At 45.7% G+C, this 26,417-nt stretch overlaps 1 protein-coding gene across 3 annotated transcripts in view; it reads left to right on the plus strand.

Annotated features, from left to right (window-relative positions):
- The first annotated feature begins 3,725 nt into the window (after positions 1–3,725).
- LOC136114902 (protein ERGIC-53-like) overlaps positions 3,726–26,417 on the plus strand; it is a 31,921-nt gene continuing 9,229 nt past the window's right edge. Inside the window, exons 1-14 of one of the 3 annotated variants that reach the window (XM_065860604.2) lie at positions 3,726–3,964; positions 5,164–5,318; positions 5,405–5,512; positions 7,776–7,837; positions 8,544–8,643; positions 9,444–9,567; positions 9,919–9,977; positions 10,532–10,664; positions 12,373–12,566; positions 12,679–12,749; positions 17,470–17,623; positions 18,357–18,478; positions 19,958–20,026; positions 22,253–22,853. In XM_065860604.2, the coding sequence (XP_065716676.1) occupies positions 3,748–3,964; positions 5,164–5,318; positions 5,405–5,512; positions 7,776–7,837; positions 8,544–8,643; positions 9,444–9,567; positions 9,919–9,977; positions 10,532–10,664; positions 12,373–12,566; positions 12,679–12,749; positions 17,470–17,623; positions 18,357–18,478; positions 19,958–19,994 (1,536 nt within the window). In that variant the 5' untranslated portion in view covers positions 3,726–3,747 and the 3' untranslated portion in view covers positions 19,995–20,026; positions 22,253–22,853. Of the gene's footprint in view, positions 3,965–5,163; positions 5,319–5,404; positions 5,513–7,775; positions 7,838–8,543; positions 8,644–9,443; positions 9,568–9,918; positions 9,978–10,531; positions 10,665–12,372; positions 12,567–12,678; positions 12,750–17,469; positions 17,624–18,356; positions 18,479–19,957; positions 22,854–24,656; positions 24,824–26,417 lie in introns of those variants that run through there. The other 2 variants (XM_065860603.2, XM_071802836.1) reach the window with 2 other exon arrangements.

Raw genomic sequence — 26,417 nt, forward strand, 5'->3', positions numbered from 1 at the left:
TTGGCAGAGCCAAAAATGGGACTGGTGTAACTCACCTCTGCTCAGTATGGCTGGCCCAGCCCTTGGTGCCTCTGCCCCATCCGGCAGGCCCGGAGCACGGGGTGGTGGGTGCAGGGGTGCCCTGAGGGACCGGAGCACGGGGTGGTGGGTGCAGGGGTGCCCTGAGGGGCTGGAACACGGGGTGGTGAGTGCAGGGGTGCCCTGAGGGACTGGAACTCGGGGTGGTGAGTGCAGGGGTGCCCTGAGGGGCTGGAACGTGGGGTGGTGAGTGCAGGGGTGCCCTGAGGGACCGGAGCACGGGGTGGTGGGTGCAGGGGTGCCCTGAGGGACCGGAGCACGGGGTGGTGGGTGCAGGGGTGCCCTGAGGGACCGGAGCACGGAGTGGTGAGTGCAGGGGTGCCCTGAGGGACTGGAACTCGGGGTGGCCAGTGCAGGGGTGCCCTGAGGGACTGGAATGCGGGGTGGTGAGTGCAGGGGTGCCCTGAGGGACTGGAACTCGGGGTGGCCAGTGCAGGGGTGCCCTGAGGGACTGGAACTCGGGGTGGCCAGTGCAGGGGTGCCCTGAGGGACTGGAACTCGGGGTGGCCAGTGCAGGGGTGCCCTGAGGGACTGGAATGCGGGGTGGTGAGTGCAGGGGTGCCCTGAGGGACTGGAACTCGGGGTGGTGAGTGCAGGGGTGCCCTGAGGGGCTGGAACTCGGGGTGGCCGGTGCAGGAGTGCCCTGAGGGACTGGAACTTGGGGTGGCCGGTGCAGGGGTGCCTTGAGGGCGCCTTTCCTGGCCATGCTCTGGTGTCGCACACATGGCTGACGGGATGTACGCCTGTCCTGACAGACCAACACCGAGTCATTCCAAAGCAGCACTTATGAGTTGCTTACATGTCCTTAATCTTTTATTGACATAGCACGAGGTAAATTTTGTACTTGTTTTATACAGTTATTTAAATCCATAATCACTCTCTTTATTACCTTACATGTGGGGCACTGTCCTGTTTCTGGAAGTAAATAGTCCGCAGATGTGTCAGTCCTCAGTGTGCTCTGGGTCTCGGTCTGCTCTGAAGGCACAGCACCGTTTACTTCGGTGATTTTAAGGCAGTCTGTGTCAAGCTTGCAACCTGCTGAGGAAAACTCATCAGTCCTGCAGGTAAGACCCCAGCACAGAAGGATCTTTTGTCACCATCCCACGATAACAGAACGTGCCCTTTGGACAAATGCAGTTTGCGTTCTCCATCTGTACCCGGTGCTGTGGCTCCTCCTTGCTGTGTGTCCGGCAGATGTGCCAGGTCAGCTGTTCACCACAACTACCGAGTGGAAATTCCCTTTCTCAGGTCTCCAGGGAACAAAGCTCTGTGTCAGCAAGCCAGTGGAGTGCCTCAGTTTCACAAAGCTCACTGGAACAATATGATTTAATGGTTCTTTTCCACCTGACGCACATACTGCCCATCTACTGAGCAGTAGCACACCTGGGTGCATAAGATCTGTGTTCCGATATAGATGTCGCAGAAAAGGAGGGGAAAGGGAGCTTGAGGTTGGCAAAAACACCAGTCCTGGAACAAGCAGCTGTCGTCTTTAGGCCCTACAAAAGTTCATGCTTCTGAATGTTATCGTTAGTGATAAGAATCCCCGAGTTCTGTGTTCTGGAGATGTCAACGTCTATATCATCACTGACAGAGCATTTTCACCAGGAGTCTAATGTCTGGTTTAGCAATTATGAGCTTCTCCTAGCTAGTCAGACTTTCTTTCCATGCAGCATTTGACTCACTATGCATACATTTAAGCACAGCCAATGCAAAAAACACAGTCTGTTTTAGCATGCCCCTATCTGTTCTGAAACACAAAACAATGTGGATCTGTGTGCAAATGTTTGCTTTCATGGATATACATAAAACTGACACACTAATCATTCACATTGAGGTGGGGAGAAACTAGACAGGTAAGTGCAGTCTACCAGTTGTACTGGAGATTTCTCTTAGTATAAGATGTATTTGTATTTTACACTTTAGTTACAGATACAGTCATCTGCATTTCTGCTTAGAACTCCTGGGTTCAACACAAGATACCTCAGGTGTCCATTAGCAGGACAAACAGTGGTCACTGTGGCCTCCTTTGTTTTCTCCCTGTCCTCCGCACCCTCCCAACGCGGACTCTTCAGCAAAGGCTCAAATATCACAGGAGGAAGGACAGATCCCATACTCTATATCCACTCTATATCTTTCGTTTCGCTGCTGAGACCTCTGGAAATATGACGGCATTTTTCTAAGAATAATGACAGAGAAACTATATCATCTACTGCTTGGCAGGATCTGAGGCAGCTGAGGTATCTAATTCATTATGATTATACGGAGTTCATCATTCTACCAATGGCTCATCGCCCACGGGAGTATCTTATGAAGATACATTCTAGATGTGTGAGAGAGATTAGCAGGTGCTAAGCAAGAACGTATTTACATGTTCTTTGGTGTTTCTGCTGAAACTTCCAGCAAATATGATTATGCTTTCCTGAGTGCCTGTCTGTTGGTAGCAGGACTGATGGTAGCACATGTTTTCTCAAATAGAGAAACCTTATTTGATTTGATTAATCAAAACCAAGAAGGATGAGAGTTTAAGAGTGAAAGTGCAAGGGCCACAAAGGGAAGCGATGAAGAAAAGCGGTCATTTGCTGTCTTTTTCAATCAAATGTTTTGAAGTTTGATATCCCTAGACTTTTTACCACTTAGCCAATGTAAGTTTAAAATAGATATTTACACATGTGCAAGTTGGTATGTGTGCATGTATATATGCACATACAATTTGATGAGTTCATTTTCCACTTCAGCTGAGGGAACCGAGTAGCTGAACTGACAGAGTCATTCCGTACAGAGCGATTACACAAACTGAACCGAGTTTTACTCTTTGACATGATGGTAATTAAGAAACAACCATATAGTGATCTATCTGGGAAACCTTGTTCCTCGGCTATGGAGTGCTGGCAAGTACTCAGGAGTTTTTCATGCTCGGTGACATTTATGAAACACCTCTGAAGTATTATATAAAACGGGCACAATCAGTCAAATGACAGAAGAATTGATAGCAAGGATGATATACACAAAAGTAGTTTTATTTACCTACTAATAAGTTGAGACAATTTAATATAACATTGTAAAGTTATGCAGTACAGTGTCTGTTCTCTTAAACCGTGTATTGCATCAAGTACTTCTTTCTCTATATTAATGAGTATTAACTTATCAAGAATACTCAAGATACTTATGTTCCTTCTAAAATTTATTTCAGAAATATTTTGCTTGCATGACTTATCAACATATTTGCTTACTCCTGTGCACAACTGAGAACGAGAATGTACCTTTCCCAGCGAATATGTGAGGTTTTACTGTCATCCATGCTGAAGTAGGTGTGTGCCATTTTAAATAAAGAATCGCAGCCCGCACAGCGCGCCGCGCCGCAGCCCGCACCGCAGTCCGCACCCTAGCCCGCACAGCGCGCCGCGCCGCGCCGCGCCCCGCCCCGCCCCGCCCTCCGCCGCAGCCCCGCCCCGTCGCTGCCGCGCGCCGAGTCTCGTGCCCTCCGGGGCGCCCCTCACGCGCCCGCAATCCGCCCCGCCCACCGCCCCGCCTCAGCGCCACGTCTACCCCACCTCCCCGGGCCCGCCCTCGCTGGCTCCCCGTTGGGCCTCGCCCTTCGCCCGGCCCCCGCGCTCAGCCAATCACGCAGCGCCCTGTTGGCTCTGCCGGCGTCCGGCACCACGCTGCAAGATGGCGGCGCGCGCGCGGCGGGGCGGCCTGTGCGCGGCTGTGCTGGCCGGAGCGCTGCTCGCCCTCGGCCGCCTCCCGCTCGCCGTCGGGCAGGCGGCGGCGGCGGAAGGCTCGGCGGCAGCTGCGCCGCACCGCCGCTTCGAGTACAAGTACAGCTTCAAGGGGCCGCACCTGGTGCAGGCGGACGGGACGGTGCCGTTCTGGGTGCACACGGGCAGTAAGTGCGCGCGGGCCGGCGCCGTGTTCCTCGGTTCCAGGGGAGCGGGAAGCGGCCGCCGCGGGGCACGGCGGAGGAGGCCGGGGCGGCGGGACCCGCCGCGCAGCCGGTGAGAGGGGCGGGGGTCGTGCGAGGGGCCGGACGGGCCGCCCGTCCCTGGGGCCACGGGGCTCCCGCCGCTGCGGGCTGGCCCGGCGGTGCCCGCGGGCGGGCTGCGGTGTCGGTGCAACGGCCGCTCGGCCTCCCGCCGGCCGTGACCCGCGCTCGGGTCACCTGTGGCCGCCGCTGCGGCGGCTCCGCGCAGTGCTGATGTGTCACTCGGGCACAGCCGCGGCCCCGTGTCCCGGGCCAGCTGGGGCTGCTGTGCGCTGAAATCCTCGTGAATTTCCCAACATAAAAGCTTGAAATGCGCGTTGTGCCTTGGCAAACACGGCTTTACTCCATTTGGTGTCGATGTGTCCTCTGGAGTGCGCGTTAAGGGTTAGAATGTACTCAAAAGGCTTCCCCAGGCCCGCCGCTCGTATGATGTGTTGATGTTAAATGTACACAAGGCTCTGCCTCAGGTCAGGTGCCCTGCGGTGACTTCTGCTGTGTGTTTCTTTCCGACAGACTCTATTTAGTTTATACTGGTTAGTTACAGAGTGTTACTTTTTGACTCTTATTTGACATTATGCTACAAGTGACAGGAAGGACACTCCTTACAGATGAGCTTTTTTTCCTGCTTTTTAAAGCAGATAATCACAAGAAAAAGTGTTATTTAATACAACACTCTAAATGTATGCATATTATCCTTTTAAACAGAAAAGTAGAACACCTGTTCTTAATAAGCAGATCACAAATCTGTGATTTGTGAAGAGTCAGCTGGGATACAGCAGAAAGCTAAACCTGACTTTTAAAAAGTTAATTTAGTATGTATCCTAACAGCAAGAATAGTGTTCTATTTAAGTTCTACTTCATGGCCCCATGGAAACTTTTTAAGTCTTGTGTAAAGCAGTGGTAATCAAGTTGTTGAAAATACATGTGTGTGGTGTTGGTTGCTTGGTTTGTTGTTTTGCCCTCTCGAGTGGTTGAGTACTCCACGAAAAGTTACTTTGAAAACTGTTCTCCAGTTGACAAGACCAGAAAACTTGGAGCTTAGGTTTGTTAATTGACACTTTCAATACTTCTGTATCTTAAGTGGCCGTTCTGTTGCTTTCCAGATGCCATCCCAAGTGCAGATCAGATTCGTATAACAACATCTCTGAAAAGCCAGAGAGGATCGGTGTGGACTAAAAACAAGTCAATATTTGAATATTGGGAAGTCGAAGTAACCTTTCGAGTTACAGGAAGAGGCCGCATTGGAGCTGATGGATTGGTATTGAGAATTTGATTGAACTGACAAAAAAACAGACGTGCTGTAAAAACTGAATCTTGACTTACAACTCTCACTTTCTGTAATAGGCAATCTGGTTTACGGAGGAGCAAGGCTTGGAAGGACCGGTTTTTGGGGCAGCCGATGAATGGAATGGTGTTGGAATCTTCTTTGATTCCTTTGACAACGATGGAAAGGTTAGTTGGAAGCAAACTCTTCTAGCAAAGTTTATTAATTAGTTTTCTGCCTGTTTTTTACATATAACTTTGTGGTAAATAATGGGATGTTATTTTCATACTGCTCCCCCCCTTCACTTTGAGGTGATCAATTAAAAGAAGCAAGTTTTCTCCCATAGAATTTTTACTTTACTTTTTCACATATTTTTTTGAAGCTTTTAAGTTAAAGTGTAACACGTAATGAGTCTCCATGGAGATGTGTTGGGTTTGGAGGGAAAGTACCATGTACATCTGTACCAGCTGAACTTTGGAATGTCTGGTGTATCTGAAGATGTGTGTGTTGGGAGAGGCGTGTTGTACTAAAACTTGATGCTGTGGAAGCACAGGTTCCTGCGCCTGCCCTCAGAGACGCTCCTGCTCTTAGAACAAATCTGCCTTGGGCAGTTCAGCAGCAGAAATCCCGCAGCAGGTGGGGGGACAGCTGCTTTTTTGAATTTCCTGTTTCCCAGTCCAGAATAGCACTGGAAAACTTTAACAATACATAGCAGGTCTGCTTTGAGTGTGTTGTGGTTAGTTTTGTCTCTTTTTGCTTCGCTACTTTGTCTTGCTTTTGTACATTTGAAGTATATTTTTGTAGATGTACGAGCTTTTTTCTTACAGATGGCTTTTAATATACAGCAAACTTTATTGTATATAAAAGTTGAAAGACTGAAGGCACTGTTTTTGACCTTCAGAGGCAAGGTGTAGAATTGTTGTTCAACTTAGTAAGAATTTTTAAATGCTTTTGTTTCCTTTTTTCTGCCTTCTGTGTTGCTGAGAGGTGGAAACACTGGTGTATTTCTGCATGCTGGTGTGCTGTTCTGTTGTTGAAATCTGTGTAATGAAGGAAAAGCGGCAGATAGTTTGGTTATAGTGTGTGTTTGTGGGGTTTTTTTGTTTGTTTGGGTTATTTTGAGACACAGGGCCCCCCTACCCCACCACTGTGAATAGAGAAGAATGTTATTTAATTCTCCAAGTCTGAGTCTCATTTTCCTTTAAGAGCTGGCAATCTGTGTAGTGTGACTGTACATTCCTGTACGTTGTGGGTCACCGCGGTGTCAGCTGAGCACCACACAGCTGCTGGTTCACTCCCTCCTGATGGACGGGAGGAAATCGGAAGGGTAAAACTGAGAAAACGTGTGGGTTGAGAGACGCAGTTTAATAGGTAAACCAAAAGCTGCACCCTCCAGCAATGCGAAACGAGGAATTAATTCTGTATTTCCCATCACGGGGCAGGTGCTCAGCTGCCTGCAGGACAGCAGCGCTCATCTCGCATCACGGTGCCTCGGGGGGACAAGTGTCCCCCCCTTCCTCTGCCTTTTACCGCTGCACATGGTGCTGTGTGATCTGGGTGCCCTGGGGCTGGTGGGCTCGGCTGCTTCCCCCGTGTCCCCCTGCTCGCTGGTGGGGACTTGAGGAGCAGAAAAGGCCTTGAGCCTGTGTAAGCAGTAACTGAAACGTCACCGCATTATCAACACAGTTTCAGTGATAAATGCAAACACATAGCCTCATACAATTTACCGTGAAGAAATTTAACTCTGTTCCAGCCAAAGCCAGAACACTTTGAGAGATGATGTTGAACTGTTAGAGAGGGAAGGGAGATTAACTCTGGAATCTTGTGCTCTTGTGAAAACTGGAGTTGGCTTCATAAGCTCCTGGAGGCAACTGGAATAGCAGCTGTAAACTGTGAGCTGTGAATCTGTTCTGCCATTATCAGTTCAGCTTCTTCTCATCCTCTAGCAGTTGAATACCTGGGGATGTGTTCAACAGCCTTTGTTTAGTCTCTGGCAGATAGTTCCTGAGGTTTTTTAGTTACCGTGACAAGGTCAGTGGGGTGTTAACATAGTGTTTGTTTGGATCTTTTTCCCAGTGTTATGTAGTCAAAGTTGGATGTATTGGGTCATGCATTAGTTTCAAGATCTCTATCTTCACTACACATTAATCTCTGCTATCCTTGGGTTTTACGTTTCCGTATTTGCCAGATGATGGTGATTGGTGGTGTACGCAGGACCTTGCCGTGTGTGTTTTCACGGCTGGCTGTGCAGAGCGTAGCCGTGTGTTGTGAAGCGTGGCACGGTGCTCCTCAGGCATTGTGCTTGTGTAATCCTGACGTGCAGGAAGAGTGAAAGCCCCTGATGTGTCTGCAGTGCAGTGACCTCAGGGGCTGTATTGAAGGGCTATCAGAGGTGTTATTTGTGTTTCACTTCAAATTTAACTTCCATTTGTTTGCTTTTTCTTTTTCTAGAAAAACAATCCTGGAGTGATTGTTGTAGGCAACAATGGGAAACTTCAGTATGATCATCAGAAGTAAGTGTGTTTTCAATATTATTGGTGAATGTTTTCTTTTGAATGATGAAATGTTACATGAAGCCCTTTGAGAAACATTATAAAAGTTTCTTTCATAGGAAACTTTGTTTCCTTTTCAATGGAGGTTTTTAAAATTTGTTAAAATGCTGGTTTGGCAGCACCCAGATTGGCAACTGGTGGCTGTTTAAATGGCACGTGCCCTTTGGGGTGGGTGAAGTCCGATAATGGAGGTACCGACTTCTACCTCTTCGTGGCTTGTGGGTTCCTTCCACACACAGCTAGTAACTGACAGAGGTGATTAACTGAAAGCTAATTGCCAATTACTCAAGTTAATAGGTTTAATTTTGGCTTCTGATTGTTTATTGCCAACAGCACAACTGACATTTTTGGGTTCTCTGAGAGGAAGCTGTCTGGCTGGGCTGGTACAGTGCAGAATATAGCTTATCTCTATCGCGGTTCGCAGCTGCGGGAATGTATCTTAACAACAGATTCTCCATTACTGTGTTCTGTGTATTGTGTCCTATGTAAAGCATCTGGTGCTGTTGATCCCAGAGTTCAGAGAAGCTCATTGCAGTTGTGGGACAGCTTTTGAAAAACTCACCTATTGAAAAAGCTGTCAGGATGTTGCTCAGTGATACATGGATGCCTTCTTGTCGTAGCTGATAAACCATAACATACGGTTTTATGTGATTGTCTTCTTGCATAGCGATGGTTCCACGCAAGCGCTGGCATCGTGTCAGAGGGACTTCCGTAACAAGCCCTATCCTGTTCGAGTAAAGATAACTTACTATCAGAAAACATTGACTGTAAGTACTCTGAAATAATGTAATTACTGATGTTTCTCAGCTTTTTTGAGTATGAGATTGTTGCAAGTATTTGCAAACCCCAAGACCCCGTATGCTAATTCCAATATTCTCGAAGGTGTTGAGCTGTTGTTTTGTAGTGACAGGTTCTCTAAAAGTAAACGTGAGTGCACCTTGTACCCTGATGTAGCGCTGAAAGCCCCCTCTCCGCCCTGCCTGTCCCTCCGTCCCAGCTCCGGCTGTGGGGCCCGTTTCACCCGGTCTCGCTGATACCAGTGGTGCCGTAGCTCTGGGAGTGGACCGGTGCTTCCAGTTTGTTTCTCACCTGGTGTGTGTTTGTGCACAAGCGTTTCAGGTGTGCTCCTGAACCTCAGTGTGATGCTCCCACAGCAGCCTTGGGCAGTGCCGCACCACCATGGGGTTGCCTTCATCTCTCCTGATGGTATCCCTTTCCCCACAGGTTCCTGTCCACACTCTCGTTTGTCTTGCTGCTTCTTTAAACCGAAATTAATACATTTATATATACATATATGAATTTTAATGTGGTATGTCCTCTTAGTTAATGAATAGGAAATGTCAAATTTTGTTCATGCTGAACTTTGATTCACATGTCTTTTTCCTTTTTAAAATAGAAAGCTTATGCATTTTCTTTGTAAAAAGTGTATTTCAGAAAAGAAATAATTTTTGGTTTCTAATATCTGCTGCCAAGTTACTTGATAAGTTGCATTTGTGACTGTGAACTGACAAAGCAATTAATACAAATAGATTTGTAGGATAGAAATTATAAGTGTTTATCCTTTTAGGTATTGATTAACAATGGCTTTACTCCGGATAAAGAGGACTACGAGTTTTGTGCAAAAGTGGAAGAAATGGTGTTGCCATCACAAGGCTATTTTGGAATATCTGCAGCAACAGGGGGACTTGCAGGTAGCAAATGTTACAATGGTGACAAATGGCGTGCAGGCTGGCAGGCCTTGCGAGAGAGGTGTCCTGGCTGCTACTGTTGACCCATACACTGATTTTTGATCACGATGCTGTAATTAGTTGTCTCCCATTCCCAAATTACTGATGTGCTTAGGCCTTTTCCTGGCTGGAGCAGAAGGCCTTTGGGTTTGTCCTGGCAGACATCGTGCGGTCTCGTTCCTCCTGGGGGTACTCTGGGAGGGTCCCGTTGCCGCAGGTCCCGTGCAAGCATGGGGTGGCTGGTGAGGTGCTGGGCTTTGTGACGCGTGGGAGCAGCGATTAACAGTCGTTTTGCATTCTGTTTGTTGAATACAGATGATCACGATGTCCTGTCCTTTCTGACCTTCCAGTTGACTGAGCCTGGGAAGGAAGCAGTAAGCATCTTTATACGTAATTAGTAAAATACATTATCATTTCCTCTAAAGTCATACTCATCATCCCTGTTTGAGGATTTTGGCATGTAGCTGTGCTGTTGTCTGTTTTATACTAACACTGTAATGTTTCAGTAATATTTTAATTAACATTTTCAAGACCAGAATTCTTCAAGCAACACTGAATCAACAAAAATAATGATGCTAAAACAAAACCTGCAGAGAAAACAAACTAAAAAGTGTACTTTGCTTGGAAAGTGGCCAAATAATCTATTCTTGATCTCAGCTTTCCATACCCCTAAACACTTCTGTACTGCTAAAGGGCATCTGTCCCTATAAATCTTGATTTCTTTGTAATCGCAGAAAGTATCAGGAAAAAGCGATGGGTTTCCATAGGAGTGTCTGGTTCCTCACTTCAACTTCGTATATTAATGTGCTGCATTAACTGTGTTATGTCTTCAAATCTGAAATCTGACCAGCCTTGCTGGAGAATAAATTAAATAGGAGTGGTGGAGAACATGAAAAAATCTCTTCCCCCCTTTGATAATGTTTTAAAGCCAACACCAGATGCAGAGATTCCCCAGAAAGACAAGGAGAAGTATCAAGAAGAGTTTGAACAGTTTCAACAAGAATTGGATAAGAAGAAAGAAGAATTTCAAAAGGAACATCCTGATGTGCAAGGACAGCCAGGCAAGTTGTTTCTGTGTGGCGGCTTTCTGCTGGGCTGGTGTGTGCTTCATGGTGTGGGGGTGTGTTTTCTTTGTTGTTTCTGTGTGTTGTCGAGGACAGAAATCGTGTGGAACTGCTGCCCGATGCTCCGTCTGGTCTTACTGGGCTGCTGCTGATGTTATTTACTTGATTTAAGGGTTTTGGTTATTTGTTTGCAAAGTGTTTTCTGAAATACGAAGTCACTTTTGTTGTGCCTGAATCGAGAACAAAACAAACGAATGGAAACGAATGGCAGCCATGAGAATCTGTATGGAACAGCAGGAGAGGAGGTCGTGCCTCCCTCCCTAAAGTGATGGTTAGGGAAGCACGGCCTTGGTTATTTGGCGGTGTATTTGAAAGATGATCTTTTTGGTCTGTTTCTGCACATACATAACATGCTCTTTTTCCACCTTGTTCTATGGATGGTTGTTGAAGATGGGCTGGTGGACACGCTGGAACATGTACCTGCTCGGAGAAGTGTTCTAATGCTTGCCTGACACTGGGCACGGACTGAGTTCTAGCAGCCGCAGTACCGGCTGGCCTTTGGGGTTGGTCTTTGGGCTGGCTAGTAACAAATTTATGGCTTGATGTTCTTGGAACCCGTGGCCTTCATTTTTACATTTTTAGCTGCTGATACGAAATGTAGGTTTGGCACGTAAGCCAGAATTGCTGTTTCTGCTATTGGTACCGCGCGTCTGCAGTTCGCAGCAGGTACTTGTTTGAAGGTATTTCAGACTGAACTGTGTTTTTTGCACTGCCTTCAAATTATATTTAATTGAGGAAAATTATAGTACTGACTCTTGCCCACTTTTTTGAGGTTTTTAACTGAAGTCCGCTGTGTTCTGCTTTGGAACATGGTGGGGGTTTTGTTTGTTTGCTTGTGTTGTTTTTTTAGTGGGTTTATTTGTTTCTGTGGGGGTTGTTTGTTTGTTTGTTTTTATTGTTATTTTTCTTAGGGCTGGGCAAAAAAAGAGTTGCTGGTTGACAATATAGCGGAAGCCAGTCTGTTTCCTGCTCTCGTGGAGTGAACGAGCTGTGTCTGAATGCACACAGATTGGGAATGTACTTCAGGCATCTCAACCTGAAATTTCAGGTTGTGATCTTTTTTGCATGGTGATAAGTGATGACTGTTCTGAAAATCCTACACCATTTGAACTCCACCCGTGTTTTTGAACAGCCTTCCATTGATCAGAACTGATCTGTTTGGACAGAGTCTTCTGGACTTTTCTCTTCCTGCTGTTCCTGAAGCTGCGGGAGAGCTCCCTCAATGTACAGTCAGCTCTCTGCTTCGAGCCACTTTTTAAAGCTTACTTTTGCTGAAAAGTCACTGTCACTTAATACCTGCAAATCTCTTCCGGAGGAGGGTCGGTAACACAGCGCTGGCTTATGCAGGGATAGCTGCCTTCTGGTGATAACATACCTCGTTTCCATTTTGCATTGTGTGTTACCGGAGTACTGGGACTGGAGCTCCAAGGTGGAGCCCGGGTTTGGATGTGGTGGTTTGGACCACGTTCGGGTGAACTTTGCCATGGCCTTGGCGATGGGTAAACACCAAATACATGAAATTACGGGGGGAAAAAAGTGTATCTGTGTGGAAACTTCAAGGGTGCAAGAAAAATGGTGTAATTATATAATACAACTAATGAGGTATGTGTATATATAAGAACTGCCTGTGCTTTTTTCTTACCAGCGGATGATCTTTTTGAAACTGTAAGTGATCGTGAACTGCGGCAAATCTTTGAGGGGCAGAATCGGATTCATCTTGAAATCAAACAGCTTAATAGGCAGTTGGACATGATTCTGGACGAGCAGAGGAGATACGTGTCTGCGCTCACAGAGGAGATCGCTAAGAGAGGAGCTGCCTTGCCGGGCCACCCAGGACAGGTAAGTTACAGAGACCCCGTGGTGACTGATGGCCTGATTTCAGCAGCTGATCAATCGCTTTTCCCAAGGTGTGCTGGTATTTCCTCCTCACTACTTCCCCCGTCCCCTCCAGGTTTCCCAGCAAGACATGGAGACGGTTGTGAGGACTCAAGAAGAGGTCGTTAGACAAGTGAATGAAATAAGGTAAATGCTTTCTAAGTATTAAGGCTGTGGTTTTTTTCCACTTTTAAAATCCTATTTATTATTTTAGTAGGAGAATATTGACAAACCTGAAGTTTCTCCGTCAGTTCCGTACTGATGGCTCTCTCCATACATTCAGTTTCTGTAATAAAGTTCCTGTCCCTAGGGTGGCTAAGCCACCTAGTTTGCCTTTTTATTCCTTTTCTTTTTTTAAATAATGAGATTCCACTTCAACAGGTGGGTCCGGTCCTTCTGAAAACAATTCATTTCTGCTAACGTGATAACCCGCTACCGCATGGAAACTTGTCGCTCTGATTTTGGAGTATTTGTAACAATGTGGGCATACATGCCTTTGGTTTATGTCTAGTGACCCTGAAAAAAAACAGGTGGAGTATCTGTCATTACACTCAGTCTACTCCTGATAGAAAGATTGCATGAGTTCTTCATGTAATATTATTAATAAAATCTGTAGTATTATATTTATATAATATTAGATCTATTTTAGGGAGTTTTTTAGTGTAAACAACCTGTTAAGGCATGTAAATAATTCTGCGAATTAGTTCTGTACAAATGAAAGTGTCTGTGCGTGTAATAAGAGTTGTTGAGATTTATTGCTAATTTAAGTAGTTCACTTCTTTCTTCAATATAGACATATGTTTTGTCTTGGAGGTTTTTTGCCTGGTTTTGCTAGGACTGCCTAAAGCTCGTATGTTGATTATTGCTCCATAGTGCTGTACTAGTGTTACTCATTTGCATATAACAAAAACTGTACACAGTGCTATGTGAAGTCTCTCAGAATTTCAGTGTGTACAAGTCTTTTTTTTGTTGTTTTTTCATTTCCATTGTAAAGTACTGTTTGTTTTCTAATCGGTAGGAGCAGGGCTTGAGCGCCTTGCTTCCTGATGGGTTAAAACAGGGGCCAGAGCTGGAAGGTATTTGATGTCCTGTCATGGCCTGAACCTCATGTCCCGGGCTGTGGTGTGCAGAGCAGGTCGGGGTCCAGGGACACGGTTCCCCCTCTGTGCAGCACTGGTGACACCACGTCTGGAGCCCTGTGTCCCGTCCTGGGCTCCCCAGTGCCGCAGGGACAGGGATGTACTGGAGGGAGATGAGTGCGGGATTGTGAAAATGGTTAAAGGGTGGAGAATTTGCTGTAGGAGGAGAGGCTGAGGGAGCTGGGATCACGCAGGTATAAATACCTGATTTTGGAGGTGGTGAGGGTGCTAGAGACAGACTCTTGTTACCAGTACGCAGGGACAGAATGGAGGGCAATGGATGTCCAGTTAAATACAGGAATTTCTATGTAGACATGTGAAGAGAAGCTTGTGAGGGTCCTTGAACGCTGCAGTAGGTTGTTTGCCCAGGAAGGTTTTGCAGCCTTGGAGACACTGCAAACCCAACTGTGACTGAAGACTCTGTGGTTTGTTGGGTGCCAAGACGTTGTCATACGGCACTCGAGGGGAGATGAGGAAAAAGAAAGGGGGGAATGCACTGTGCACTCACACTGCATAGTGAAGACAGGTGTGTTGGGTTTCTTCATGTGCCGATGTGTTGTGTAGATCATTTCAGTGACCTTGGATTCGTGTAGGTCAGTGGAACCGGGGCTGTTGGGTGGCCTGTCCTGTGGTCAGAGGCCTGTGCTGCTGGGCTTCCTCGGGACACCTGTGTGTCTGCAGACTCTTGCAGGTTCCCAAGTGATTAAAGGTTTGCTTTTGAAGTTGCAGTTTTTAAAATCGATTGGGTGGTAGCCGTACCTTTTCAAAGTACGATACCAAATGAAGTAAGAATCTTACCTTGAAGGTGCTGCAGTGCTGAAATGGGTTTGAGAAGTTCCTGCATTTGATAGGGATGTCGCTGTGCTGCTCCTAAGACGTTTTCCAGTTGCTGGCTTTAGCAGGAATGGCTTAACGCTGGTTTAACCGTTCATTCCTTATCTTGGGTTTAGAAAAAGGTGAAAACCAATTCCTACAGTTGTGGCTTTTCCTGTATTAGTTCAAGGGCAGCTCTTGCGGTTTATCTAAGTAGGTCAGTTTTTTGTAGAATGAAGATTAGTGCTTCCATTTTTGCACTTGTTCTGCTACAAAAGCTTTTATGTTAATATTCTTGACAAATCTTTATACCTTACAAGCAAATTAGATTTTCTTGTTAATGTTGCCAGTCTGCCCCTTTAGTGACTATTTATTAGGTATGAGTTTGCGTAACATTGTCTTAGTATTTATCTTAGATTAAATAGATGTTTTATTTATAGATAGAAATGAACAGCCCGCTGTTGCGTTGCTTGTCATCCCGGAGGAAAAGGACTTACTAAGTAATTTTCTTGTCAAGATTTGTGGATTTCTTAATCATCTGATTACAGGAGAATCTTGTGTTCATACAATAGAAACTCTCAGCACAGTATTGTTCATGCACAAGTAAACGTAAATTAAATTTGCTACAGACCGTATCCACTTAGGGAAGTTCTTCGCTCGTAGCAAGCAGGGGTCGGTCTGGGGAAGGCGGGCGGGCGGATTTCGGGTAATTCCACAGGGATGGGGGGATTAGGAAGGAGAGGAACAACACGAGCGTCGCGTTTGTGTCCCAGCGCTGGGAATAGTGAGGCCAGATGAACATGGTGGATGTGGGTACGCAGAATTGCTGTCAACGTTGATTGGGCGCTGGGCATGGTGGTGGTTGCTTGTGTTATTTAAGAAAAGTGTTCTAAAATAGGCTATTACAACCCTAATTCAATTATCTTAGTTAGTATTGGTCTATTTACTTTAACCTATACAATGACAATACAGAAATATAAAATAACTTCTGGGTAACATATATGCTAATTTGTTAGGACAGTTGAAGGGTTTTTGGCATTCGTTTTGTATCAGTTCCAAGCCACCAATGTAGAATGAAAGGAGGTGAGAGCTGCTTGGATTAGTTTTGTTGGCCGTGCCTTAGAGAAGCACCGCTGGTTTTGGTAACCCCTCCTGATGACCGTTGCAGTATTCAGAAAAGCCTGTGAGGTAAACGCGAGGAGTTCTGTCGAGATGTGGGAACAGGCTTTTGCAAAGGTGACGGGAAAGGGCAAATTCTTGGAGCTTTTGGTTATTGAAAGTGAGACGTTGGTGCATTTGTTTAAGTGAGAAGCGTGCAGGACGCTGGTAGTCGTGTGTGTTAAATTGGTTTGTGTGCTAAAGGGCTATTTTTAAGAAGAACTGGTAGTGTATAAAAATATACTGTTAATTCAGCATTTAGTAGGGACCATAATTACTAGATGCCTCTGTTAAAGTGGCGTCTGCAATGTGAAATGACCATGTAGGTTGGTTCGGCGTGTGGCTTTGCCGTAGCGCGCGGCTGCTCCAGGTGGTTGGACGCGCTGCGCAGGTCTCGCAGCGGGGCAGGGGCGGCTGTGGCAGCGTCGCTGCGCTCGCGGGTTGTGCTGGCGGAGCGCCGGCCCGCGGCCTCCGAGCAGGTGCGAACCGAACCTGGCCGGTTTCTGTCCTCCCATTTGTGTTTGGTTGTGGCTTTGGGGTGCAATTTTTTTTGTTTGTTTTGCTTGGTTGTGGTTTGTTGTTGTTGTTGATTTTTAATTGTATTTTTAGTTCTGTGTTTTTTTAAATTTTAATGGTATGAACAGCAATTGATGCAAAGCTGAGAGATGGGCATCATCTTTATATGAAGATTATTTGTAAATATTTAAGTTTTGATGCTTAACTTGCCATTTTCACAGTGAATATGAGCTGTTTAAAAACCAGCAATGTGAGTTTGTATGACACCTGCAGACACGGTTGTTTTTGCTAGCGGGTGACCCAGTGAGCAGTGTCCAAGCCGTTTTTCTCTGGTGTGAAGGCTGAGGTGGGAGGTGTTGGGGCTGGGGTGGGACGGCGTTGGGCTCGGGCCGGCCCATGGGCACCGAACTAAGCTCTTGTCTGAACAAAATGTGAAGTTTTAAGTAAATTAAAGAGAAATCCAAAGACATATATTTGATTGTTTATTCTATTAATAATGAAGAGATTACCATTCACATGATAAATATTTCAGCCGTAGAATAATCCTCTTTGGAACTGAAAAGAGACATCACAGTAGGGGAAAATTATATAAACATATTGATTAGAGATTAAGTATTTTTCCCTCATTGACTGATTTACCTCAAACAAAATTAGTTGTGGAACCTCAACTTTTTTACGGATTTAATTTGATTTGTTGTAGAAGCAAAATGAATTCACATGAAGACAATATTATGACAACGCATACGGGAAATGAGTTTCTCCTATAAATGATAATCGTGAAACATGGATGTATCTAAATCTTTCCTTATCCCTAAAGCCTCATCTTTATTTTCATTTCTTACATGACTGCTTTTATTTATTTATTTCTCAAACAGCTTTCGGGTTTCTTCAAAGATTGCGTTAAACTCTGCTTATCCTAAAGCTTCGGCGAGAGCCTCGATAAAACGCTTGTCTTTGCGGAGCAGACGTCTGGCGGCGGCGCGTTGGCCAGCCCCGTTCTCAGCCCGCCTTCCGGAGGGGGTGCGCTGCACAGATCGACGCTTCTGCAGGATTAAACGCTTCTAAACCATAGTTTGATTGAGGAATTATTTCTCAATAGGGCATTCTTGGAAGCTAGGAAAAATGTTTTCTGCCTTTTCTGTGTATTTCAAACTAACTTTAGTGGCCTCAGAGGTGTCTGGGATTGCTGTTTGGAAAAGCTTTTCTGTGCTGAAGGGTGTTCTGGTCTTGCCTGGTTTCAGAAGCTCCGTGGCTGATACGCTGAGGCTGGTGAGCGGAGCTCAGCACCCTGGCTCTGCGGCAGCGGTCTACGAGACAGCCCAGCACTTCAGTGACCTCAAGGAACACCTTCACGGCGTGAAGAGGGACATCGAGCACTTGGTGCAACGAAACGTGGTAAATCACGTGCTGCCGCTGTAAAGCGTGACCGTAACACTTCTTTATTTGGCTGTTGCTGAAATGCTGGGATGAGCCAGCGTGCAGTTTATGGAGCAATTAATCCTTCATTAAGCTGCTTCACTAAAACTGCACTGCCTTGACCTAACTGCATGATCTGTGTCTTGATGAGAAGTTTTGCACAAAGAGCATGATTTTTTGGTCTAATTTCCAGTGGAAACAAGGTCAAGCAATTAGGTTTTCTGGGTGCTTTTCTCCTGTCTGCACCACTGCTCAGCAGCTCTGTACAGAGGAGATTCTCTTGCTTCTGCACGCAAGGGAGAGCTTTAACCAGGGGAAGCTCAGGCAGGCTCTGCTTAAGGCCTTAGTGTGGAACATGGCAGTGTTCATGCTGAGGAGCACCTTAGTCTAGCATAGGCAACAATTAAGCTGAATTAGCTTATGATGCCATATGAAGTTATTGATTTCTGGGTCAATTTACCAAAGCTTTATTCTTTCCCCTGTAGCCCTCAAACGAACACCAGTCAGTTTATCTGGGAAACATAAAAGGGAAAATGCCATGGGGAGTAAGATGATGATTTTTCAGAGTAGTGTCATTTCTGTCTGTTTCCTGCTTGTTCCAGTTTTTAGACCATGTCCCGAAGCCCTTGTTTTGTTCCGTACACGTAACAGCTGTTTGATGGCATGTCTTGTATGCTTTTTTCTCAGATATTTTTTTTGCTTCTTTTTTTAGCCATCTAGTGAGAAATCAAAGTGTCCGGACTTGCCACCGTTTCCATCGTGCTTATCTACAGTGCACTTCTTCATATTCGTAGCAGTGCAAACAGTGTTATTCATTGGTTATATCATGTATAGGTAAGTATGTTTGTTTAAAGACAACAGTGTGAATGATTTTAAACCTCTGACCAGAAATGCAATTGCAGTGGTATGATTATCTTAATCTTCTTTGACACACACAGTCGTTCGGATTGGAAGAGACCTCGGGAGGTCTCTGGTTCAACCTTCTGCTTAGAGCAGAGCTGGCAGTGAGTTCTGCCCCCGTTGTTTGGTGTTCAGGCTGGTCAGAGCCTCCAAGAATGGAAAATTTACCACTGCTGTGGACCCTATTGGAAATGTTTAATTATCATAATGTTTTTTATTCTCCTCCCACCCCGATGGTCTGTGTGGCGGGAACCTGCCCTGTGTGACTTTGACTGCTGTGTCTCTGTTGTGATGTAAAGCAGCTGTCCCCGTCTCCTCAGCAACACCTTGTGTGCATCACACAGCTGCTGTGGAGCCCTCGGGCCTTTGTCCCCCGTGAACAAGCCAGTCCCCTCTGCTCTCCCGAAGCACGTACTGCAGCTCTTGAGCACCATCCTGGGGTCTTCTGCTGGACTTAGTGAAGTTTATTAATATCTCAACAAAATCTGATGCGATTTGATGCTTTTAAAAAAATTGTTGTTTCTGCAACATGTACCTACAAGCTACTTATTTCACCTTGCAGATTTCTCAGTGAGCTTTATTCACAAAGCACACCCCTTCATCTCTCTCCTACATACGACATTGACACTCTCTGGAAGCTTTTCCCCCCTAAACTAACTGGGATGTTTTCTCTGTTCTCTGTGTCTCACACACATGACTCAGGACAAGGAATAGGGACTGAAATAGCTGCATTGCCCTTCAAAGGGCAAACGCTGCTTGCTACCTCTATGGAGGAATAACTAGTATCAATATAAGACAAATGCTGCTGATAGCACTGACTTTTTTGTGGGTCTCCTCCTCGGAAGAGCGGAGGGAGCGCGTTCCTTATGCAAGTCGCTTTATGCCATCAGCTGCAGAGGCTGTTTCCAAGGCAAATGAGGAGCTGGTCCCTTCCAGCTGTTTTCGGTGCCCTTGTAACTCCAGTGCCTGTGCGTGGTTGTTCCGGAGTGTCTGGATCCACCAAGAGAAATACTAATGTGTTCTGTGCCGGGGAAAAGGAAATCCCGTGTCAAGTAAATTCTTCCTCTGCGTGGTTGCGTGTCTCCTCTGCTATGATGGTCTGAAGGCCAATCAGATTCTGGGAAGCTTTAGAATATTTTAGCTGAAGTGTTTCACAAATGAGTTTGTGAGTTCTTTCACAGTTCCTGGCTTCTGATGCAGAATTGGAACCATAGGGGTGTTACCAGTGTCTGTGTAAACAGAAAAAATATATCCTGTTCTCGTGATACGATGTATGTTTGATTTTCCTAAGCCTCTGCCGACAGGGAATGAAATCTTTTAACCCCAAATACATGCAGTATTTATTTGTTTAAACCAATTAGGTATTTTTGTGCTGTAAGTTCTTAATGAATTCTCTTCTGCTTTTTCTTCCAGGAGCCAACAAGAAGCAGCAGCCAAAAAGTTCTTTTGATGGCCTGTTCCTTTTGTGTGTACATGACAGCAGTATGTATGCACGGAAAATTATACGCTTGTGTAAATGGGGGAGATTTTAGTGTTCGATATACTTCAATATTGTAAATTATTGAATTGTGATAGACAAAATGAGTTCCCATTTAAACAGTTAATGCTGAAGTTAGAAGCAGAGTGGGGAGCACATGGTAGAGGGGACCGTGGGCCCTGTCTGGGTCCGTGTTCTCAGCTGACCTGCCCATAGATGCTGAACCAAATGCCATGTTCCTCCTCTTTTGTTGGGATCCCAGAGGAGGGAACTGGAACACCCAGCTCTGGTTGTTTGTAACGGGAGTTGCAGGGGGACGGTCTGTGCAGAAAGCTCGGCACCAAGTGTCCTGACACGTCGCTTGATGTAAAGAGGACAAAAAAGGCAAGCGAAGGGACAACGAAGCCCAAACCAGTTGCTCTTTAATAGTTTTTGGCGGGAGTAAAACTTTGTTATAAACATTTCGTTTCTTTACCACTTAGAACAGTTTAAGGATTATTTAGTTAATTCTAACTCTTTGTGAAATACAGATTTAACCACTTGTGAATGTGTGCACACAGAGGCAGACCTGTAACAGTCTGGCTGACACAGAAAACAATCTATACAGAACAGGCAAAGGCCTCTCCACTTAGTTTGGGGTTTGGTTTAAGACAGTGAGAAAAAACATGATAAAGTAGTTTCTTCAAGTATACTGTAGGACTGTTTCTTTTTTGTAGTTTTGAGTCTATCTGTCATTTTGTTTGTAGATTTTTGGAACTTTTTCAGCAAAGATGTAATTGCTTTGTACCTGTTCAAATCTGTTTTTTTAAAGGATATGTTCAGTGTGTGAATATGTCTTTACTTTTATAAAGCTGTCTTTAGTGTATCAATTCAGATGCTTCAGTTTAACTCTTGACATGGCAGGTATTCTGAACTAGAGGTGTTGAATGTGAACCTGTTTTCTCATGGGCTGTTGCTTCAGACACGGTTCTTAATCCAGCAGGTGTTGCAGAACCAGTGTTGTGTGTCAGTTCCTGCTTTGATATCAAAATCATGAGCCTGAACGTGTGTGTTTGATACCGTCTGTCAGGTGAACGTTTGCTTCAGGAAAGAAACAAAGCAGATAACCCACGTTAGGAATGTGAAATGAATTCATTTTGCCTTATTTACTTACCTGTTGTAACTTTGTCCTTGAGTTGTTTGTGTGTAGTGTTAGAATAGGGGTATTCCATTTTTAAAAGCTCTATAAAATACACAAATGCATCAGGATACTTCACTTTTAGTTATTAATCTGTTTGGCTGAATCTGCAAAAGTTATTTGGCATCTGGTGTTCGATCACTGCACTCCTGCACCCGCTGCTGGAGCGCGGCCCGCGCTGCCGAGCCCGCTGCGGTGGAGAGCACGGCAGCCGTGTCCTGTCGGTCTGGAGAAACCATAGATCTATGCAATATATTTTGTTACTTAAAATACAGTGTCCAAAAGCAGATGTCTGCGCAGTATCACTGCAGTGATGCTACCCACACACCTGTTTACACAGCCACAGTGTGAGAATCTGAGAAGATTTTTGCTGTACTAATTGGAGAAACTGCTGCCTCGAGCTGATCTTGCTGGATAAATGGGGTAAAACAATGCAAAATCACTTTTCAGATAAGCCAGAATAACACACAGGAATTGATTCACTCAGTTCTTTCAAAACCAGCAAATACTTACAGGTGCCTTGAGTCTAAGCTGTTCACCCCCGACCCTTCTCACTGCACTTACTGCATTTTTCTTAAATTATTGTGAACACACGCAGTGTTTTCCTTTCAGCCGCGAGCCTCCCTGCGTCAGTGCAGGAGCTGCGCGGAGCGCCCTGCGTCCCACGGCCTTCGCAAGACCCTTTGTACGTTTTGATATTTTGATAACTAGGTGCGTTTATCTGTCACAACGAGGAACAGCTCTAACCTGTCAACTGGAGGAACCCTGTATTTTCTGTTGTTGTGAATTTATCAAATGTAACTCGGTTTTAAAGCTGGAGCAGCCCGTACTCTTGTGTCTGTTGTTAGAAAGAAGCGAAGGCTGGGAACGGTGTGTGGGGGAAACTCGAACCTGCCGTTTTATCTCCAGTGTGAGGCTCGGCTTGTGTGCCCGTGCCGCTCATAGATCCAAGACGTCTCCTGTGTGCAGCAGGGAAACGCTTGCACTGGGGAGCAGAAGGTCTAAAGTGTAACCTCCAAAAAGTGGTAACTTTGCTTCATGCTTCATTTCACAGTCCTGGAACTTTCCTAACTGCCCGGTCACTCACTGGATCAAAGGAAACCTCCCAACTGCCCAGCTCAAATCCTGCCCCGCGTGCTCTCGAAGTGAGAGCAACAGATTTGGACTTGAAATAGTATTTGTCAGTCAGTGTAGCCTCCTGTCACGGCTGGATACCAGAAGGTTCTGTCAACACTGTCAGTGCGTTTGGTTCTTACCAAGTAAGGTTTCAGACTAGAAGGAGAAGACAACGTGGAATCCAGTTTGACAGTACGGGTGAGAACAAGTCTGGTAATTGTATTTGAAGTGTGGATCATAAGTAGCAAATATTTGGCAGTGACAGGAGAATCTCATTGTACTGGTTGGAGTATGTTAAATACATAGTCACGTGTGAATCTCTTAAAAGTAACATTCACAATACGATTTGTAAATTACCTAACTTCTTGTTTCAAGAAAGTCTGACATTTATCAATGCATCGATTACTGTAACAGCAAAGACTGTCTACTGTTTTTTAATTCAAACAGCTGACATTTGCATATGTTTTTCTGTCTAATGTAAATTGACACTTGAAGTTCAGAGAGAACCTTATTTGAATAAAGATGCATATTTTTAGTAATCAGTTTCTGATTTGGTGCATGTAACCCAAGCAGGTGCGTTTGGAGCACTTCACCCCTGCTCAGGGGGTCCAACGTTTGTGATGTGGGTTCCGCGGCGCCCGGGGCTGGGCTGAGGGCCCGGCGGCTGCGCCGGGCTGGGAAATGTGCTGATCCGCCTGGGTTCGTTCTGTGGCAGGGGTTATGTCAGTGCTGCAGTCTGTGCAGGAGCGACTCCAACCTAAGAGCAAGAAATTGCCTCAAGAGCTTGTATGATCAGACTTGCCTTGAGTATCGGGCACTTGGGGTCAAATGTACAGTAGTGCGTCACCTCCGAAGTCTCTTAGCAGCACACAGAGTTGCTTGCTGGCTGCTTTGAGTGTACAACGTACCTGATTTTGAGCTGAAACTGCCTGTATCTCTGAAGTGCTTTTCCAGGTTCCCCAAACTGCTGTCACCCGGGAGCTCCTGAGTTCTTGCAGCTTCTGTGCAGTTCTGGAAGAGCATGGTGATTATAAAAATCAGTTTTGATTTAAGCAAAACACTTCCTCGGTATTCATAGTATATCAAAGTAGTTTCGTGGTTTGGAGTCTGTGCTTCTGAGTGTTACTATATTTCAATAAGAAATGTAAATTTTCTTGTTTAATCACAAATAATCCAGGATTACGTAATACTGTGGGTTGGTTGGTTTGTTTTTTAAATAGTGACAGGTCTGCTTTAATTAGAAAGACTCTAATACAGATTAAGGCATTAGGCAAACTGGAATCCTCCCATCTCTCAGTGAAATTATCAGAGTGCTGGGAGGACCATTTAGATAATCAAAATTACAGAATGTTTCATTAAGGCATGTGCAGTCAGTCATACTGGAACAAATGCTCAAAACCCAAAATCAGGAACTTTTGAGACCTGTCAGATGATCTTTCCCAAAATAGCCTGTGATCCAGGTAGCAGATGCTGCAGATCTGCACCTAAATAGACCTGGAGAGGCCGATGATGCGAGTGAAGGTTTGAAAGGCGAGGAGCCGCGCAAGCAATGCGCAGACCAGGCGTGGCGGCTGCTTACGGCACACAAGGAGCCGGAGCCGGTTCCCCTTGCTGGCGGTCAGGATTGAACACGTGGGGTGGCCCGTGCAGGCGGAGGCAGCCGAGGAAGAGCCGTGATAACCCACGAGAAGCAGGAAGATGACGTTTGCTTTGTCCTGATTCCCCTCTTGGAAAAAGAGTTCAGAGACAAACCAACCCTGTGAGAAGTAGATGAAGAAAAATCAATGTATTTCTGTCCAATCTGATAAGATACTAATGGATAAAAAGGATTGGGCTTTTTGCTGACTGAAGAATTTGTTTTCAAATCTCATTTGACCGTAAATCCATGAGAGTCTTCTGCTCAGTAGCCCGAATTGTATGATTTTACTATGGCCGTTTAATCAACGGGCGTTTGAGCTCAGATCTGTTGCGCTCCGGGGAATGTTTCCATCTCTGTGGAAGTGAGAGGCTCACGACTGAAGAAGTCAAAGTGCTATTGCACATTATAATTGTGTGTGTAAAATTAGCTTAAGGTATTAATATAAAAAGTAGGTAACTGCATCTAATGATTTTTTTTTTTTAGTAATCTGAACCATCTGCCTCCAGATATTAAGGAGTTCGCTCTTTAATCCAGATTATGGCTGACAAACTGGTTTTGGCATTCACGTTTCACTAGCATTGTGCCCTTGAGGAGCTGGTGTGGCTGTAGAAATTCTCTTGCCTACAGTTGTTGATTTGGAGACATTCTCGGTGTGGTTTTGCGTTCTCGTAGTTGTTTGCTCATAGCTCCTTTTCTCTTGAAGATGGCCTTTCTGATGAAAAGTATGTTGAGCAACCAGGTAAAGAACTTGGGCCTCGGAGGTGGAGGGGAAGAAAGCAAAGAAGAAAGCGCTCCTTCCGACCCAGCCGCGGCTGCGGGCATGACCAGAGAGGAGTATGAGGAATATCAAAAGCAGATGGTTGAGGAGAAGTGAGTACCTGTTCCCTTATTGTCAGTATGGGGCTGATTCTCGATAACTCTGCAGATAAAAATAACACAAGAAAACGTCAAACTTTCAGCTCTCTTCCCTTTTTAAAGCTGATGGATCTTTGCTAAAGAGACTTTGCAAAATAAAAGTTCACTAATTCGGAGTTATAAAATATTGTGTTCCCCTTCCTCCCCCATCTGTGACTTTCTCCCACGCTTTCCTGCTGTCTCCACACCTCGATAACCTGGATTCGTTCCTCCTTGATGGTCCTTTATCTATCAAATTTGTCCATAGGTACAAAGCTCCCTATAGTGCAGGAGTTAATTCTGAAGTGCGTGTGGTTTGCTCTCCTGTGAGTCCCCCGTGTCAGGTACACTTTCAAGACACAATCTTTTGTTTGTCCAGGTTTATTATGGCAACCATGAAAAACTAATGAGTTTTAAGATTATTATTTTTTTAGTTGCATTTTCAGTATTTTTCTAAAATCTACTAAATAAAGCAGAACTTTTCAACTGATTAAATCTCGATTTTATTTTGTTTGTAATTATAACATTTACCACTTGCTGTGTTTAAATATCAAACCAGAGTTAAAATAAAACCCTTACTGTGTAGGAGTTCAAATAATGCATAATTATAAAGAAAACAATTGACTTTTAAATCTCGGATGCATCTGTTCATCTAATGGTCAATTACATAATGGTTGTGTAAATCCATCATGTAAGATGATTATAGGTGAAAGGTTAATGACTAGTGGAATTTGAGGTATCCAGCTCTGTATTTAGCAGTGGCCATTTCTGTCATAAAATCTTAAATAGGTATCATTTTGTTTGGAATAAAATGCAGACTGTTTGCTATGCGTTTTGTGAAGGGGTATTTGGAAGAGCAGTAACTGCCTGCTGGCAGGGAGATGCTTTAGTGAGGCTGAGCAGCAAAATGGGGCTTCTGGGACAGGGAAAAAGCTTGTAAAATAATTATTTCTGTGATGTTTTCAAGTGCGGCGTGTGTCTGTTACGTGTACTGAGGAAGCGGTATGGGAGTACTTCTGGAAGTACAGTTTGGAGCTATGATAGGAACATTCAAAGAGAAGAAAGCAGCTCGGGACGGCACAGGCCGGCGTGGCCGGTGAGCGTGTCACAAACTGCCACAGGCGCCGCGTTCTGCCGGCTCCGGCGCGGGGCTCCCGCATTCTGCCGGCTCCGGCACGGGGCTCCCGCGTTCTGCCGGCTCCCGCGTTCTGCCGGCTCCGGCGCGGGGCTCCCGCATTCTGCCGGCTCCGGCACGGGGCTCCCGCGTTCTGCCGGCTCCCGCGTTCTGCCGGCTCCCGCGTTCTGCCGGCTCCCGCGTTCTGCCGGCTCCGGCGCGGGGCTCCCGCATTCTGCCGGCTCCGGCACGGGACTCCTGCGTTCTGCCGGCTCCCGCGTTCTGCCGGCTCCGGCGCGGGGCTCCCGCGTTCTGCCGGCTCCGGCCGTTCGAGCGGGCGGCGGGGAGGCTGCAGGGCCTGGCGGGAGCGTGCTCAGGCAGTCGGACCTTTGCATGGCCGCCCTGGCCTTGGGTTCTTCTCAGGCTTGGGATTGCTGTGGCAATTAAACAGACAAA

The sequence above is a fragment of the Patagioenas fasciata genome, chromosome Z (genome assembly GCF_037038585.1).
Source record: "Patagioenas fasciata isolate bPatFas1 chromosome Z, bPatFas1.hap1, whole genome shotgun sequence".
Taxonomy (NCBI): domain Eukaryota; kingdom Metazoa; phylum Chordata; class Aves; order Columbiformes; family Columbidae; genus Patagioenas; species Patagioenas fasciata.